At 41.3% G+C, this 17,148-nt stretch overlaps 1 protein-coding gene across 2 annotated transcripts in view; it reads left to right on the top strand.

The window, feature by feature from the left end:
* The window catches only part of LOC118592262 (ATP-binding cassette sub-family G member 3-like), a 33,698-nt gene extending 17,861 nt beyond the window's left edge, over window positions 1–15,837 (top strand). Inside the window, exons 4-11 of one of the 2 annotated variants that reach the window (XM_036201081.1) lie at window positions 535–649; window positions 1,182–1,334; window positions 4,346–4,482; window positions 7,654–7,805; window positions 9,830–9,931; window positions 10,845–11,095; window positions 13,516–13,598; window positions 15,645–15,837. In XM_036201081.1, the coding sequence (XP_036056974.1) occupies window positions 535–649; window positions 1,182–1,334; window positions 4,346–4,482; window positions 7,654–7,805; window positions 9,830–9,931; window positions 10,845–11,095; window positions 13,516–13,598; window positions 15,645–15,672 (1,021 nt within the window). In that variant the 3' untranslated portion in view covers window positions 15,673–15,837. Of the gene's footprint in view, window positions 1–534; window positions 650–1,181; window positions 1,335–4,345; window positions 4,483–7,653; window positions 7,806–9,829; window positions 9,932–10,844; window positions 11,096–13,515; window positions 13,599–15,640 lie in introns of both variants that reach the window. The other variant, XM_036201082.1, reaches the window with a different exon arrangement.
* The last annotated feature ends 1,311 nt before the right edge of the window (window positions 15,838–17,148 follow it).

A 17,148-nucleotide genomic window follows, 5' to 3' on the forward strand; every position in this document is an offset into this window, starting at 1 on the left:
GTGTGAGTCTGTAAGTATTGTGTAAGTATATATGTGTCTGGTCCCATGTGCTGTGGATAATGTGCAGGATGGTGCATTCAATATTCTACCAAGAACAGAAAGTCTTACTAGGTCCACTTTATTGATAGGAAATGATAGAGTGATTGTATATGGTGTTGGGTCATATTATTATTTCATGTGGAGAAGATAGTATTACATTAGAAAGATGAAGTAAAGTTTACTGGGAACAAGAAATCATCACTAGGCCTAATTTTCAAAATACAACATCACATTATGAGATTGAGCCCCCAAGGTCAGATTGCAGGGAGAGACAGTCATGTGGATCATGTCTTGCATTCATAGTTCTGGGCTGTATTAGAGCACATAATGAGCTGAAAGCAGTGTGTGTGTGTGTGTGTGTGTGTGTGTGTGTGTGTGTGTTTGTGGTTTCAGTTAAACTTACAATATGCAGAATATTTATTCTGAGTAGCTAACAGGTGATAGCTTTTATTGAAAGGAGAAAGTAAATTACACAACATATATATCCCTTTGTAGGTTACTAGATGTCTTAGCTGCAAGAAAAGATCCACGTGGATTATCAGGAGATATTTTGATAAATGGGAACCCTCGGCCTGCTAATTTCAAATGTACTTCTAGTTATGTACCACGAGTAAGTGTTGGTGGGTTTATAATTTTAGACTTCCCCTGCTTCTGTATGGGTAGATGCTTAGCTTATAGATTTGTGTGTTTCCAATTAATTATATGACAGAATACAGGCCCAACTTTCTCTACCCCAGCTTTTCTAGTGACCCATTGGCCTGAGGCTGGCAGTATTAAGTAGGAAGATGGGGAGGGCTTGGAGTCTGACAGCTGAGGAAGAGTGTTAGTAACTGCAGCTGTGATTTAATTCTACAAAGACTGCTGGTGTCTGATAGTGCCCTTCCTTCATCTTTCTCCACTGCGTAGAAGTTGTTTTCTGTGAATAATTGCAGGTAGCAGTCACCTAAATCTCTGGGAAGGCAGATGGGAGAGGGGCATGAAATAATAGCTTCAGGCTCCGGACTTGAGATTAGTAACACTGAAAGCTTGTCTTTCAGTGGAGTGTTACATTGTGTGTGGTTTATATGAGGGTTAGGTCACATCTGTCAGCATGCTTGTCTTAGTGATAACTATATTTAATTGAAATACTATTTAACCTTAAGAATGACATGGTGATGCGCACGGTGACTGTGAGAGACAATGTAGAGTTCTCAGCAGCTCTTCGACTCCCAGTGAGTGTAACAGGAGATGAAAGAAGAAGGCGAATTGATGAGGTCCTTGAACTTCTGCATCTGGATAAAGTGGCAAATGTCAAGGTAATGTCTTGAAAGACTCAGAGCCAAAAAAATAAAAAATCCCTGTGTTGAAAACATGACCCTCAGTCAGCAGTTTCGTATAATGTCTATGGTCCAAGTGCTGCTGTCTGTATTAATGAATAAGTGACTGGCTATGTGATGTACAGTGGAGATTGAGCTGGGAAGCCTTCTTACAATTGTTAAACCTGGGAATGGAATGTGATCCAGGAGGGAAAAGTGTTCCTCACATGGCCATTTCCAAGTTTCCTCACATGAGCCTCCTCTTCCTCAGCCTTAAACTCTTGACTCATGGAGAATCTGACAAGTGCTTTCTTCTGTTTATTGTCACCTCCCCGAGGACTTGTCCCTTTCTTGTTTCAGAGTGTTTTCTGGACTGACATATGACGTGGGATGAGGACTCTGGCTCTGTGATTCATTCTGCATTCATTCCCTCCAGGGTTGTACTTGGTCTCTTTAGCATTTCCTTCTGACTTGTTCAGTGCTTGTTATTTTCTGTAGCCTTTCTGTGTTTTTATCCCATCCGGTCTGTGATGGCTAGTGTTAACTGTCACCTTAACACAGTGCGGAGCCACCTGGAATCATCTAGAAGAGAGTCTCAATGAGGAATTTTAGTCAGTTGGCTTGTGGGCATTTCTGTAGGTGACTGTCTTGATTGAGTTAAGCGATGTGGAAAGACCCAGCCCACCCAGGCAGCATCATTCTTTGGGTTTGGGTCCTGGGTGTCATGAGAATGTGGAAAGTGAGTTGAACACTGACAGGCTTGCATGCATTCATCCATTCTGTGCTCTTGACTGGATGTAACCATCTGCACCAGCTTCCTGCCTGGACTTCCCTGCAGTGGTTGACTCTACTTTTAAATTTTATGCTGAAATAAACCTTTCACCCCTTGTTTACTTTTTCAAGATCATTTTATCTTTGTAACTGGATGGAAACGTAGGATAGCCTTTTGCCCCTGTTCCCTCCTTCCCTATCTTCTGTCAGTTCTTGTTATTTGTTCCCAGCTCCTGTGTTAGTTTTCAATGATAGAAACTTGAGCAAGAGCAACAGAGTGGACCTGGTGACTCCTATGAGGATTTGTGTAGGATCAGGAGGGTAATATATAAGTGGTGAACTTCACAGCTGACCATGTCATAGCCAACTAGTTTCTTACTAACGTATTTTAAAAGACTATTATATAATACTTCATTCTTAAATACTTTTTTCTTAATCTTTAAAAATTAGTGATATCTGCTTATTTAACAATTCCATTCTTAACTAAAATCTTGATATCCTCAGCCTGTCAGTTCTATAACCATTTTCAGTCCCCAGATGTTTATGATTACATTGTTTACAGAACTTGATCAGGCATTTAATTTATTATATGCCTAGAGTTTTCAACATCAGGGTTGTTTCCATCTTCTTGTGTCCTCCAAACCATCCTGTCTCTCACAGTGACATCAACTCATTGAGAAGATTATACATAGATGTCTGCTGAGCAGATATTTGGTGGTATGGATTGTAATGGGCTCCCCAGAATATGATTCTCATGGATTAACTCCTGTGGTGGTTCCTCCTTAGAGGCAGTGAGGAAGAGGAAGGTACTGGCTGTTGATTCCACAATGCTTCTCCACAGTCCTTTATGAGATGTTAGTCTTGTTGGGAAGAACAATAGAAAAGCTCACATTTACCATGCTTTCTTTTTTTCTTGAGCAATGGAATTTTGTTTCCTTTGTCTCTGTTTATTTACAAAGTTTTATGTCTACAATAAACTTCTTCCTTTTGTTCTGTTTTTAACAATAATTAGTCATTGTCATAAGTTGTTTGTTTTTTTAGGGACAACATATGAAGATGTTTATTAACTTCTTGAAGTTATGAAATGTAACATATTGCAAGAACTTTAATATAATTTTTATGATTACTTTAAAAAGGTGTATGCGTGTATGTCTGCATTCGTGTATGCGTGTATGCGTGTGTGTCTGTGTGTGTGTGTGCATGTGCGCGCGCACACATGACCACTTGAATGTCATAGCACACACATGGAAGTCATAGGACACCATTGTCAATGGTCTTTTCTCTCCTCCCACCTTGTTTGTAAGTCAGGGTCTGTCTTGTACTACTGATGTCCTACATTCATGCCTGATGCTCCTGACCTGCCTCCCATCTCACTGTAATTACATCTTGATGGAATTAGGAATGTATTCTACTGCATAGAGCTTTAAATGTGAGTTCTAGGGATTGAACCCAGGCTTCAGGCATGTGTGGCAAGTGATTTTTCCCTGCTAAGACTTCTCTTCAGCCTTTCATAAGATTTTGATCTAAGAAAAGTATAGGAAATATGTGGTTTCTGTAAAAGTTTGACTGTTGTATAGCCAGCACAGTAGTATACTGCTAATACCAGCTCCTGGGTGCATGAGTGTTTACAATAGCATACTCACTAACGCTATTTCTCACTGTGGCATTTTAAAACTACATTAGGGAGGATCTTCCCCCTGAGTACTTAATTACTTTTCATCTATAAAAATAAGGATATCTGCTTACCTATAAACTCTACTCTTAAATATCAAAATGATAGTGTGTGTGTCCACTTGTGTGTTCACATGCCTGTGTGTGTGTATGTGCCTGTGTGTTGTGTAGAGTGACTTTCTTGTGTGTGCCCTGTGTGTGTTAGGAGGGTGTTAAATTTAAACTAAATTACTAGAGATTCTTCATCTTCTACTGTGCTGTCTTCCTCGTTCCTTCAGCAGAGATCTCACTGTGCCAGTCTTGGAGTGTGATAACTCATTATCTTAGTACATGTGGCTTGATAAAGAACAAACAGTAACTGTCAGTAGCATGGGCTTCATGTCAAGTCTGACCTGAGCCTCTTTCTACTCACTTGGAAAAGAGAAAAGTCCTTCTTCTCCCAAGTGCCCATATTTTTGCTCCTCAGGATAAAGACATGACAAAATCTTTTATTGCTGAAACAGTGTAGTTCACCAAATGACAATGATTATGGTTGTTCTTGTTGATAATGATGGTCATTGGTACTTTAGCCTAGATCTAAGGAGCTCAGGAAAAGGACCAGTATAGCAATGGAGCTAGTTGCTGAGCATCCCATCTTGTTCTTGGATGATCCCACCACTGGCTTAGACTTGAGCACTACAACTGATGTCATCTCGGTCCTGAGAAGGTAAGTGCTGAAGGAACATTAAGTTTTATTTCCTTAATACCTGGTCACTTGTGTGTATTTTTGGTGCAGGAGATTCAGAAGTAAGCCACAGAATTTCTTCCTTGTTCATTAGAGGGAAACTTCAATTAACAAGGAACATACATTAAGAACAATGAGATAAGAGCATAGGGAAAGATGGCAGTGGTGAACGTGGAGCACTGCTTTAAATAAATATCCCCACAACCCTCAAGCAAGTGTCAAGTGAGCTATGTGTGAGTGGGTGAGATCTGAACAGAGCACTGTATGGAGGGAAAATGCATTTGTTCTGAGGCAAAGCATGTTTGATGTGCCTGGAACATTAAATAGCCCAACTTGACTAGACCTGGTGGCCTGAGGGGATGGAAAGTTGCTAGTGTACTACTAAAGACACCCCAAATTGGGTGACTTTATAGAAGTTAAATTTATTACAGTTCTGGATCCCAGGAGCCAGATATTAAAGTATCCACAGGCTGTGTCTTCTGAGGCCTCAGTCACTGAGTTGTGGATGGTGTCTCCTTCCTCTTCATGTGTTTATGCCCTGATCCAAATGGACACCAGTTACATTAGTACACACTAGTAAGTTCATTTAAACTTAATTACCATTTTAAAGATTCTTGTCTCCAAGAGTCTTCAAACCACATTATAACCACATTCTAAATTCTTTGATGTGAGAACTTCAACAAATGAGTCTTTGGAAGGACACAATTCATCCCTCCACATTTACAGTCGAAGTGAGGGGATTGTTTGGGTTGGCTGTAGATTGCCTGGACCACCTGAGCCACTGTAAGGACTAAGGTTTTCATGGCAGGGGATGTGGGAAGGCTTCTGTGTTTAGAGCAGAGCATGCATCATGAAGAAGGTTATAGTTTTATCATGGGAATGTAAAGGTGTCAGCAAGAAGCTGAGATGTGAGCATTCCTTAGCTAGAAAATGGTTGGTTCTGGAGTGCTTTGAAGATAGAATAAATAGCATTATCTCTGGGATTAGCCCTGGATGTGGTGGCTGAGGGAATGATTCCAAAGGTCTGAGTCCTGAACCTGGGGAAGAATGAAATAAAAGAAGTAATATTTCCTTCTCTCAAGAAAGAAGGTCTGCAGCTGAAACATTTATAGAAAAAATGTAACAGTTACATTTTTTCATTTTAAAAATTAGTAAGAGTTTCACACTGAATAACCCCAAGAACCATAGAAGGACTGTCCCATTCCCATGACCTGGGCTCCTGGCTGTTGAACTTTACTGCACTCTCTGTCTGTCATTCCTTCCCCTTGTTCTTTGTTTTGTTCTGACATCACAGTCCATCACCCTAAACACTCCTGCCTGTCCCTCCAAGAACCAACATCATCCACCATTGCACCTTCCAGGTGAGGAAGTCAACACCTGGGGCCTTGTCACCTGCTAGTCTGTAGACTCCCCAGGTGTCACCACCTTCCCTGTCTGTCCCCTCTCCTGTCTGCTTCAGGATACTCTAAGATCAAGTTCTTGTCATTTTCAGTATGGAACGCTTCTCTCCGTCCCCACGTCTCACGCCATTGCTAGTCTTAGTGCATTGCATGGGGTCATCCTGAGTGTGGTTTCTCCAGGGTTCTGGAGCAGACTCAGGCCCTGATAGGCTGTGTTCCCCTTGTTCTCCAACACCCTGAATGTGCGTCCTAGTGGTAGATTACTTTTTTTTTTAACATTTATTTTTTCTGTATGTGTTTTATGTGTGTGTGTGTGTGTGCATGTGTAGCATACCTGTAGTGGTTAGAGGACAACTCAAGGAGTTGACTTTCTCCTTCCACCAGCAGGGTTCTGGGAACTGAACTTAGGTCTTTGGATTTGGCATCAAGTGTCTCTACCCAATGATCCATCTCACTTCCCTATCTTGAATCTTGATCATCTAATCATGCTGGCAGTTCTGGGTTATGACACATGAAATTACTATTTTTCCTTTTTTGATTCATTAACATTCTGACAGGGAAAACAATCAACTGTCATGCAATTATTCTGCTCTTTTTCTTGTTGCTACCAACCACTTGTCCTGTTGAGAATAAAAGAAACAAAAACAAACACTTCACTCCTCTGTCTTTCCCCTCTCTACATCACCTCTTCATTTGTATTAGTGGCATTGGGAGCTGCAGCACATCATGGAGTAGACCCTTCTGTCCAAACAGCTTTAATTGTATAACCAGTTGTTGGTGAAGTTCAGGGCCTCTGCCTTCTGACACACCATCATGCAGGACCCTCACTGAAACTCCTCTGGGATTTCCTTTTGCTACCCTGAGTCATGGAGATCATGCAGCTATGGTTCTGCAGGATCAGTAGTCCCTACATGTGCTACAGCAGGTCACAGATGGGATAGATGATAGGTTGGGCAAACTCAAGTCCTGGATGTGTGCCTGGGTGGTAGCTGAGCTGGTCAGTCCAGGACACATATGCCACCATATCCAGCTTTTTTTTTTCTTCCCCAGAGCTGAGGACTGAACCCAGGGCCTTGCACTTGCTAGGCAAGCACTCTACCACTGAGCTAAATCCCTAACCCCCAAAACCCAGCTTTTATAAACATATTTTCAAATCCTTTTTTAACAGTATTTTGGGTTATTGTTTCGCCTAACAGAAGATCTGACTTCCTGAAATGGTAGTTCAGGAATTAAACCAATGATCAGGTGGTGGTAGCACACACCCTTAATCTGATCAAATGGCAGACAGAGTCGCTGTGTGGTCAAGGACACAGCCAAGTATGGTGACATGCGACTCTAATCCTAGCACCAAGCATAGAGACCTGGAGGTCTGTACAGACAGGCAGTGATGTGGCTGGGCTTAGAGCCAATGAGAAGGCAGAACAGGAAGGCAATAGAAGCACAGGTCAGACAGGAAGAAGCTCTCTCTATGGAAGCTACAGTGTGGTAGTAAGCTAAGGCTAGTTGTGGCTATTTGCACTGATTTCTTTGGCTATTACTCCAGTATTTGGCTCTGTGTTTCTTATTCAATAAGACTGTTTAGAAATTCATCTACATCTATCAGGTGCATAATACAAGTGAGAGGAAGTGTTTTTAAGGAAAATTCAAGCTGAAATGGGAACAAAGAGTCTAACTTCAGGAATAAAATATTTTGTTGAGAATTTCAAGTTTTTAATGTTCCAGTGACTTGTGATTTTTCCCTCTTTAAACTTAGGATGTCTATGAGGGGACAGACAGTCATCTTCTCCATTAATCAGGCTCAATACTCCATCTTCAGATTTTTTGATAGCCTCACCTTAGTGGCCTCAGGAAAAGTTATGTATCATGGCCCTGCACAAGAGGCGTTGGAATACTTCACATCCGCAGGTATGGCTGGCTTTTGCTGTGAGAGCTCCTTCATTCATGGAATCCGGGGAGAGAACAGGGGTTCTCAGGAGTACTGCTTGACCTTCCTGCAGACTTACTGTGAATGGGTTTCTCCATTTTAAATACCTTAGGATAAATTGGTGACAGGACTCTGTTAGTGGTGCAGCACAGGCTTGTTGTCAGGTGTCTTTTCTTTCTGCTGTCCTGTGTCATGCCTGTGTTACAGTATTTTTCCTGAGCTTTTTGTTCTGCTTTCCAGTTGTGGTGACTCTTCATTAACATGCTGTCCTCAAGTCCAGTTATCTGTCACTGGAATAGCTTTGGAAAACCCAGCATCTTTGTGTTCTTGCTAACTTAATACATGGTAGTTTTCAGTTTTCTCCTAGTGTGATGTGACTCTGAGGAGCTGTGGAGATGTTACTTAAGTTAGTAGTATCTTTGCATTTCAGGTTTAGGCAATGCTTGGGGGATAGACTGGCTTAAGTCTGGCTTCTGTGGACTCATGTTTTTGGTCTGCTTGGGTTTTTTTTCATAGTCGTATTAGATGATGGAATGTTTTTTAATGATTCATGACGTCAGTTTCATTTTAGTGAAATATGAATATAGTTATGGATGATTATATCTCCAAATATAGGTTTAAATATTTGCTTTCCATCGCTCTCTAGCAGCCTGAGAGACCAGCTCCCTGAACTACATCCAGGGTTGCTAAAAGAATGCTTTCAGAGTAGCAGGACTTAGGGATAACTCTTATTTATCTGAGGGAATCAGACTCACACACGTACTGAGGAATATTTTTTATTTTTCTCTAGCTTCTCCCTCATTCTTGGTTCTGTCTCCCCTTATATCCATCCCATGGAAAGTAAAGAAAGTTACATCTGAGAGCATGAGTAACCATGGCAATGCCCAGATTCAAGGTTCAGGCTGTGACCTGAGGCCGGGGGCACAGTGCCCAGTGAGACAAGCTGCTGAGGAATTTTTTTAGGGAGTAGGTCTTTATCAGCCAGACTTAGCAAGCAGGGAACTGGCACCAATGTTACTTTATTCCTGGCCTTGGTTCTACAATAGACACCTGAGAATATTTCCTTGTGTATTTTCTCTGGAGGTTAATCTTAGGAGGCATTCAGTCTAGTTTGAATTTGCTCTGAGGGTCAAAATCAGCCATTTGTATGTAGCATCTCTTAGAACTGAGAAGAAATTGCTGTTTTCTTTATGTAAGTCTATGCTAGTGATAAATACAGGACCTAAGTGCCTTACAGTCCTCATGGAATAATAGATCCAACTTTGAAGCATATCCTACTACATTTTCTACATATCAAAATTATACAGCTTAATGATATACATATTATATGAGATTACATATTACCATGTAGGGATTGGGGAGATACCACAGCTTTTTTTGTACATGTGAAATTACATACAGAAGCAGCAGTGTCCACAGGCACTGGAGAGAACACCCATAGCTGTTTTTAGGGAAGAAATTTAGTGGCACATGAGAAAAATTATAGACAGATGCATCTGGCTTTCAGAGTTTGTGGGCCCATAAGCCTTGTTTAGTAAGATTCCTTCATCAAAGAGTTATTCATCTGGTGGGTTGACACCTGAATTATTAATTGCCGTCTGCTTTATATTCTTGTGGCCTCTGTAAAAGCCATTGTACCAGCAGCTCTCTCTTTGTGTTTGATTAATCTTTATCATTTAAAAGTGTAAACATTTGTGAGTATTTGGATTCCAATAAAAATTTAGGCCAAACTCAAATGATTGTTTCATAGTAAGAGTTCACATATATATGTAGAACATACACATCAACATACATATATATTCATAAATGTGTATATACATATATGTTCATCTTATACTGGGAAGCAGATATTTTTGAAATATTATGAGTGTATATACAAGAGGAAAGGATAAGTTAGTGAGGAGGGACAAGAAGAGGAAGAAGCTCTTAAATTCTGTCTCCCCTCCCCAGCCCACTCTCTGAAAGAGTGTCCTCAGGTTTGTGTTTATGGCCAACTTCTTTGTAGGTTATGAATATGATTCCCACAACAACCCTGCAGACTTCTTCCTGGACATCATTAATGGAGGTTTCTCTGCTATATTAGACACAGAAGAAGAAGGCCATGATGGTATGTGAATCTTCTAGCGTCAGAGTTTTTGCCTAACTGATTTCATTATCACACAGTAGTGTGGTTCTTTAGATAGTAGCTTTATATGTTAATTCAGTGTCCTAAAATTAGCTAATAGAGTTTTCTGTCTGTTGTGTTTTGTGTTTTATATTTAAATTATAATAGACCATTTATATGATACTGTCACTTGTAAAGGAAATTTCTGTTAGAAAGTAAATGTACTTGTTGTTTGTCATATTATCCTTGTTATTGTTTTAGATGTGGTTTGCTTATGTAGCCAGGCTGGCCCTAAATGTATGTGTTTTCCAGCTCACCTCCCAAATATAGGTATTACAGGGTTATGTCACGATGCCTGACTTTGCTTATAACATTTTTGTACATGATACTTGGCAGTTTTCACATTTGCATATACATTCACATGTGGCAAAAAGCTGGCACCAGACTTTTATGTTACAAAGGGAAGGAAGACTTTGTTAAGACTTGGGGTCCAGATGGGAAGAGGTCATTCAGTTTGCTGTATCCATGGGATAATGGAAGTAGTCAGGTCAGTTAGGGACACTCTTCTAATCTGTTAAGGAATTACACAGGGGTAATTTTATTATGTTCGAAGATGTAAGTCAGCTTGTAGAGTCCTTGCCTTGCATGCACCAAGCCTTGAGTTTGGTTCCCAGCACCACGTAACTGGGTATGAAGTGCGTGCCTGTCATCTCAGTCCTTGAGACAGACACAGGAGGACCTGGAGCAGTTAAGGTCACCCTTGGCTTCTTAGCAAACTTTGAGGCCAGTCTAGGGTACATGAGACTGTCTCAAAGAAAAACTGGTACATAATTTATGTGTTATTCATGAAAATTTTCTTGGAAAAATCAGTTAAATTGTTGTCCGCTTCTTGTCTTTATCCACTTTTATCCCTAAGCTGACAAGTACGAAGAGCTTGCTGAGAGACGGCACCAAGTCACAGACGAATTAGCCACCATGTATGCCCAGTCCTCCTTACACAGAGAAATCAGAGCTGAACTGGACCCGCTCTTGGGGGAACAGAGGGCAGGGAGGAGCTCGGCCTTGGAGGAGGTCACGTGTGCCACCCCTTTCTGTCATCAGCTCAAATGGAATATCTCTCATTTATTCAAAAATTACTGTGGTTTTCCAGTTGACACTATGATTCAGGTAACCTGATGAATTACTTTAATTGTATTGTGAAAAACTCAAGTGGGAACAATTTGTTTCTGAGTTGGTGTACTTCGGGGTCACATTTATCTTCTACTCCATTCCATGAATTTGTCATTCCCACTTGGCATATAGAAATAAAGTAAGTAGAATGTGATTAACTTTTTACTTACAGAAAACATTTTAGTGGTTGTCTTTTACTCAGAGGAACTATAATGACTAATCCCAGTAGGAAACTTAATTCAGGGAAGGCAACAAGAAATTCAGCACACCTGGGAGTTCCTCACACCTGTCTAAATCGAACAAGCTTAAGTCCAGGAATGAGTAAGGGAGTCAAAGGCTTCTGTCCTGATGTAACTTTTCATGTGGTGGATGGATGGTAACTGAATAAACAGATAAAATTGTAGCATGAAAACAGATGAAAGAATGGACTTTGGAGAAAGTCTAAGTAGAGAGGGTGGAGGTGACTGGGGAGGGAAAGGAGGGTGATCTGTAGTTGAAATCATGGGATGAGGAAACCGGGCCATTGATCCCCTCTGGGGAAGCCTGTGCATTCACTGCCTGAGAGATGAGCCCATTGCAGAGTGCTGTTCCCTTACTGGAGTCCAGCATGAAAGCAGAAGCCACTCCAAGAGTGCAGTTCACACACAGATAGTGACTGGACTGAACAGTGCTCTTCCCTGTCAGCTGACTGGGAACTGGGGGAAGTGAGGTTCCTCTTTTCTTTAAACCGGCTCTGTAACAAGGACCATCATGCCTTAAGATTTTCTGTCTTTTAACATGAATGTCACACAGAAATGTGGTTCTTCCAGCTCACTGGGCCATCACTTATTCATTTACATTTATTTCATGATGTTGAGGATTCTGCTGTGTTAGTGTTTGATCCTGGGGCCTCAGCCATGAGAGGACAATCACTCTACCACGGACCTATATTCCTGTCCCTGTCCAGTGAGAACTCACAGTCAGTTCTGCTGGTAGTGAGTTGTTATTGTCAGAATTTAGTTTCTGTTGAGCATGGGAAGGTCGTGTGTTGCTGGCTGTAATGAAACAGCACTTACTTCCTGACATTTGTGTTGCCCTTTTCGTGTTTCAATGCTGCTGCCTTCCCGGTGTGTGTGTGTGTGTGTGTGTGTGTGTGTGTGTGTGTGTGTGTGTGTGTGTGTGTTAGCAATGTTAGGTACTGAGGACTAAATCTCTAAATCATTTATTATTTATTCATTCATTTCATTCATTCATTCATTTCATTTATTTATTTATTTATTTATTTATTTATTTATTATGTATGGCTGTTTTGATTGCATCTATATTTGTGCATCATAGACATTCCCATGAAGGTCAGCAGAAGACATCAGATCCTCTGAAACTGGAGCTATGGAAGGTTGTAGGGGCCATTTACATGCTGGGAACTGAATCTCAGGCCCTCTGCAAGAGCAGCTAATGATCTTAACTGCTGAGCCTTATCTCCAAGCCCTAGTGTTTTGAGTTCTAATTTGTCAAGTTACATGGTAGAATGCTTTCCCTTAGATCATAATATTCTACTTTTAAAACATCATCAGAGGAATAACAGAATCTTTTAAACGAGTTACAGCATTATGTAGCCTTACTCCTCTGCTAAGTGAAGCACCTTCTAAAGTCATTTTGTCCCCAAACCAAAGCAGTGCAGGCTCCTGTGACTGTCTGCACAGACTGAGTGGATGGAGGTAGATGAGGGTCTGGAGGAGTTTGCAGCTTAGATGAGACTTGAGCACAGGCCACTCTGGCTGAGGTTGATGGAGCACAGTGACAGGGATGAGGGGCAATGGGGCACCAGGTGACCCAGGGGACTCTGTCTGAACACTAGTGACAGCAATAGTGATCATTCCCACACAGGCACAGATGTCCCAGAGGTGACACGGGAGGACCAGCTCCCCCTTCTTAGCACAAAGTCCCACGGCTAGGAACTGGGTTGTGAGTCGTTTTCAGTTTTGTGATTGGTTTGCAGTTGAGGGGATCAGGACTAGGTCTAGTGTGTGCTGTGCAGGGCTCTGCCTGAGCTGTCCCCTGGCCTGGGTGAACTTGTCTCTAACTAAAGAGAAAAGAGAGCCAGAGTTCTTTAAACCACTTGAGGTAGAAACTGCACATGTTTGCTGCACCAGTGTTGAGATCTCAGTTTAGGTGAACACTGTCTCTTACTTTGGATTGTCCCCCGACCTCCCCAGGCACCTGCATTCTCTCCCGCTGTGTCATCCATGTTTCAGAACCTGAACTGAGCTTTTCCAGGGTCTGTTCTGTCAGAGCCTCAGATTGCAGAGACCTTAGTCTTCAGTTTAACATATGTGTTTCATATTCTTTGGAGAGATCTGATTAGGAAACCATATATCTTATTTCTAAACTTCCTTCCTAATGGAAAGTTTTTCTTTTCCCCATTATCTTTTTGAAAGGTATTTATCACAATCATTCTGGCCGTGTTGGTGGGTATCGCTTTCCGTTTCCTACGAAATGATTGTACTGAAGTCCAGACCAGGTATGCAAACTTGGATCCTGATTTTCAGAAAATGCTATCACTTAGTTCACGCTTATGTAAATCCATTAAGAACTGGAATTCATAGCAAGAACAGAGTAATCATTTTATGATGTGATAGAGTGTGTTGGTACATTGAAGCCTGAGTGGACAAACTAAGTTTTTTACATGTTTGTGTGTAGATAATATGAAACTATACACAGCACACATTCACATTTTAACAGTTTTACTCTATGGAGTAGCTTCATGTTATGTGACCATCACCACACTCTAAATGTCAGACATTTCTCATCTTCCCAAATGGAATCCAATAGCTCTGAAATAAGACTTCATATACCACCCACTCCCGATTCCTGGTGTCTACCATTCTACTTTTTGTCATTGAATATGACTAATGTGGGAACCCTAAATTGGAGTCTCACAAGTATCTGTGTATTGTTGTTATTTGTCTTTGTTTTTGTTCGTTTTGGCTGGCTTGTTTCCATTGGTGTGATGTCCTCAGGTTCATCAAAGTGTGGCATGTGTGTGGATTTCTTGGGCTCTGTAAGGCAGAATAATCGTCCATGGTGTGTATGCTGTGTTGCTTCCCATTCATCTGTGACTGGAAATGTGGTTTGCTCTCACCTTTGGCTGCTATGAACCATGCTGTTGAGTGTGCAAGTACATCTGTTTGAGCTCTGGACTTTTGTTCTTTAAGGTAGAAAGCTTGAGTTGCCAATTCATAGGCCATTGGGTTAATTGTTTTAGGAATTGCTATCCTATCTCCAACTTCACTGTACTATTATATATCCTCACCAGCACAACCCAAGGGCTCCAACTGTCTACATCCTCACCTAAACTTATGTTCTTTCTTGTTTTGAATAAGATATTTAATAAAAAATGATACTTCATTGGATGTTTTATAAAGTGACTGCAAATATCCCATTTTAAATACAATAGTTTTTTTCATTACAGAAATATGCATTTCTTTAGTGTGTGTATATGTGTGGGCATATGTGCCCTACAGCATACAGGAGGAGGTCAGAGGACAGTTTGCAGGAGCAAGCCCTCTACCACATGGGTTTCAGGATTGTACTCAAGGTCATCAAGAATGGCGGCGTCATCTTACCTGCTGAACCATCTCATTAGCCCTTAACTTTTCCTTGAGTTACAGTGATTTCTGTTTCTGAGATGAGAATCCCAAACCAGATACATGATACATAGACACTTCTTCTCTTCTGTGTATTGCCTTTTTATTCTGTTGATAATGCCCTTGGCACATAAATGTTTTACTTTGACTATTTATTCTTCTTTTGTTTCTTTGGTGCCAATTTTCTTTTTTCTTTTCTTTTTTTTTATTTTGAGCTGAGGACTGAACCCAGGGCCTTGCGCTTGCTAGGCAAGCACTCTACCACTGAGCTAAATCCCCAACTTGCCAATTTTCTTGAACATATTTGCTATGTTTGAATGTGACTGTAGGGTAATAGGATGAGAGTCAGTTTTCCTGACTTGTCTTATAGATGTCACCTTTGTTGTGATCCTTGTCTAAGTAGAGCTATAATGTGGCTTTTAAGATATCCTTTCATGTTAAACTTTTTAAAATGACTGTAGCATGTCCCAAACATGGTGTCTCATCAGAATCACAATTTTCAGAATTTTCACTGTAATTTATGTATGGCATAAAATTGTTTCCTCAACTGGGCCTCCTGCTTGACACCCACAGCCTCAGGGTATCTCCCAACAGCCAGAGAGGCTTGACAATTAAGGAAAGATGATTAAGAACTTCAGGAAGCCTCTCTCGAGACAGACAGACACACAGAGAGAAAACAGAGACAGAGATATAGAGAGACAGAAAGACAGAGAGATGAAAGAGATAAAGAGACACAGACAGACAGAGAGAGAGAGACACACACAGAGGTGTTATATGTGCAGGTTTGTGTGGACTGCACTCGTGTGTATGTGAGTGTGTGCTTATGTGCATGTTGGTGAGCACACATCAATCTGCATATGGAGGTCAGAGGTTGATGCCAGGTTTCCCTTGATGACCCTCCACTTTCGTTTTCTAGGCAGGCCCCTCACTGGATCTAGAGATCATTGACTTGGCTAGGCTGACAGGCTGATGAGCTCCAAGTCTCCACCTCTGTACCCTTCATCACTGGAGTTACAGATGAGAAGTACTGTGCCTGGGTACTTTTACATGTGTTCTAGGCATTTGACCTCAGGTCCTCATGGCTGCATGGCAGACCTGTTGCTGAATGGGCCATTTCCACAGCTCCCACAAATATGTTTTGATGTGTGGAAAACACTGATTAATTTTGAAGATAAGAACAAACATAAAAACCAGTTCTTCTATGAATTACCTTATGTGTGGATCAGGAGTTAGTTTGCAGTGAGATGTCTGCCACATCTATTTCCATCTGTCTTCTTTTCACCTTCCTGAAGGCCAATATCTGAGTGCTTTTCAAATCTGCTAGCACTTGCTTTATGCCCTGTGTAGATGGCATATCTTAACCCAAGATGGTGTAGACACTGTCACAGGAAGCTTTCAGACACAAACTCCAAAAACCTGATGTGGAAATTGTTGTGCCCGTGTCGTGAGACCCCCAAGCAAGACCACCACAGAACCAATATCCGATGCAAGTTAAAAAGGACTTATTAATAAAAATCAAGCCCAGGTGTGGCCCTCATCCAACACATTGGCTAGCCAGGTGAAGGAGGATGGCCCTGTACTCTCAGAGTGAAGGGTTTTGAAAGGGAAAAGCTGCAAGCTAGGAGGTAAAACCTTTGTGTTTCAGGGTCATACTTTAGTCAACTGGAACATCTTGCCAAGAGAAAACTACAGAAGACAAAATATATTTGGAGTCTCTCCAGCACTATTGGAGACTTTGATGGGTGAAGCTTTTGTTTTAGCTTCATAACTATTTCTTGGCCAGCAGCCTACCCACCCTGGGGTGGCGGTCCCTTGACCAGAGTCCTTAACTGTTGTGTTTATATCTCTGGAACTTGGGGTTCAGTTTTTATCTTAGTATTGCTAGAAATGAAGTTTTCTTTAAAATGGAGTTTGTCTGATGCTCTCAGAAATGATCTTGGAAAATGCAGACATAAGAAGAGCTTATTAGATGTTTCTTCATATTCTTTTTAGAAATTGTGAAATGCTCTTAATTTGTATTTTCACTTCCTCTGCTACCAGTATTGTATAAGAAGTTGTACTGTGTGACAATGGCCTTTGTGTATTGTTTTTATTTCAGTCGTCCTGATTAGTGGTTGATTCTTTTCGTTAGTGTGCTGGTTAGTTTTTTGTCAACTTGGCAACAGCCAGAGTCATGTGGGAAGAAGGAACCTTGATTAAGAAAACACATCTATCAGGCTGGCTTGCAGGCAAGTCTGTGGGACATTTTCTTGATTAATGATGGATGTGGGAGGGGCCAGCCCAAATGGAACAGTGCCACCTCTGACAGATGGTTCTGAGTTGTATAAGGAAGCAGGTTGGCAAGTCATGAGGCGCAAGCCAATAAGGAATACCTCTCTGTGGCCTCAGCTTCCATCCCTGTCTCCAGATCCTGCCTTGAATTCA

The sequence above is a fragment of the Onychomys torridus genome, chromosome 10, assembly GCF_903995425.1.
Source record: "Onychomys torridus chromosome 10, mOncTor1.1, whole genome shotgun sequence".
NCBI classification, from domain to species: Eukaryota; Metazoa; Chordata; class Mammalia; order Rodentia; family Cricetidae; genus Onychomys; species Onychomys torridus.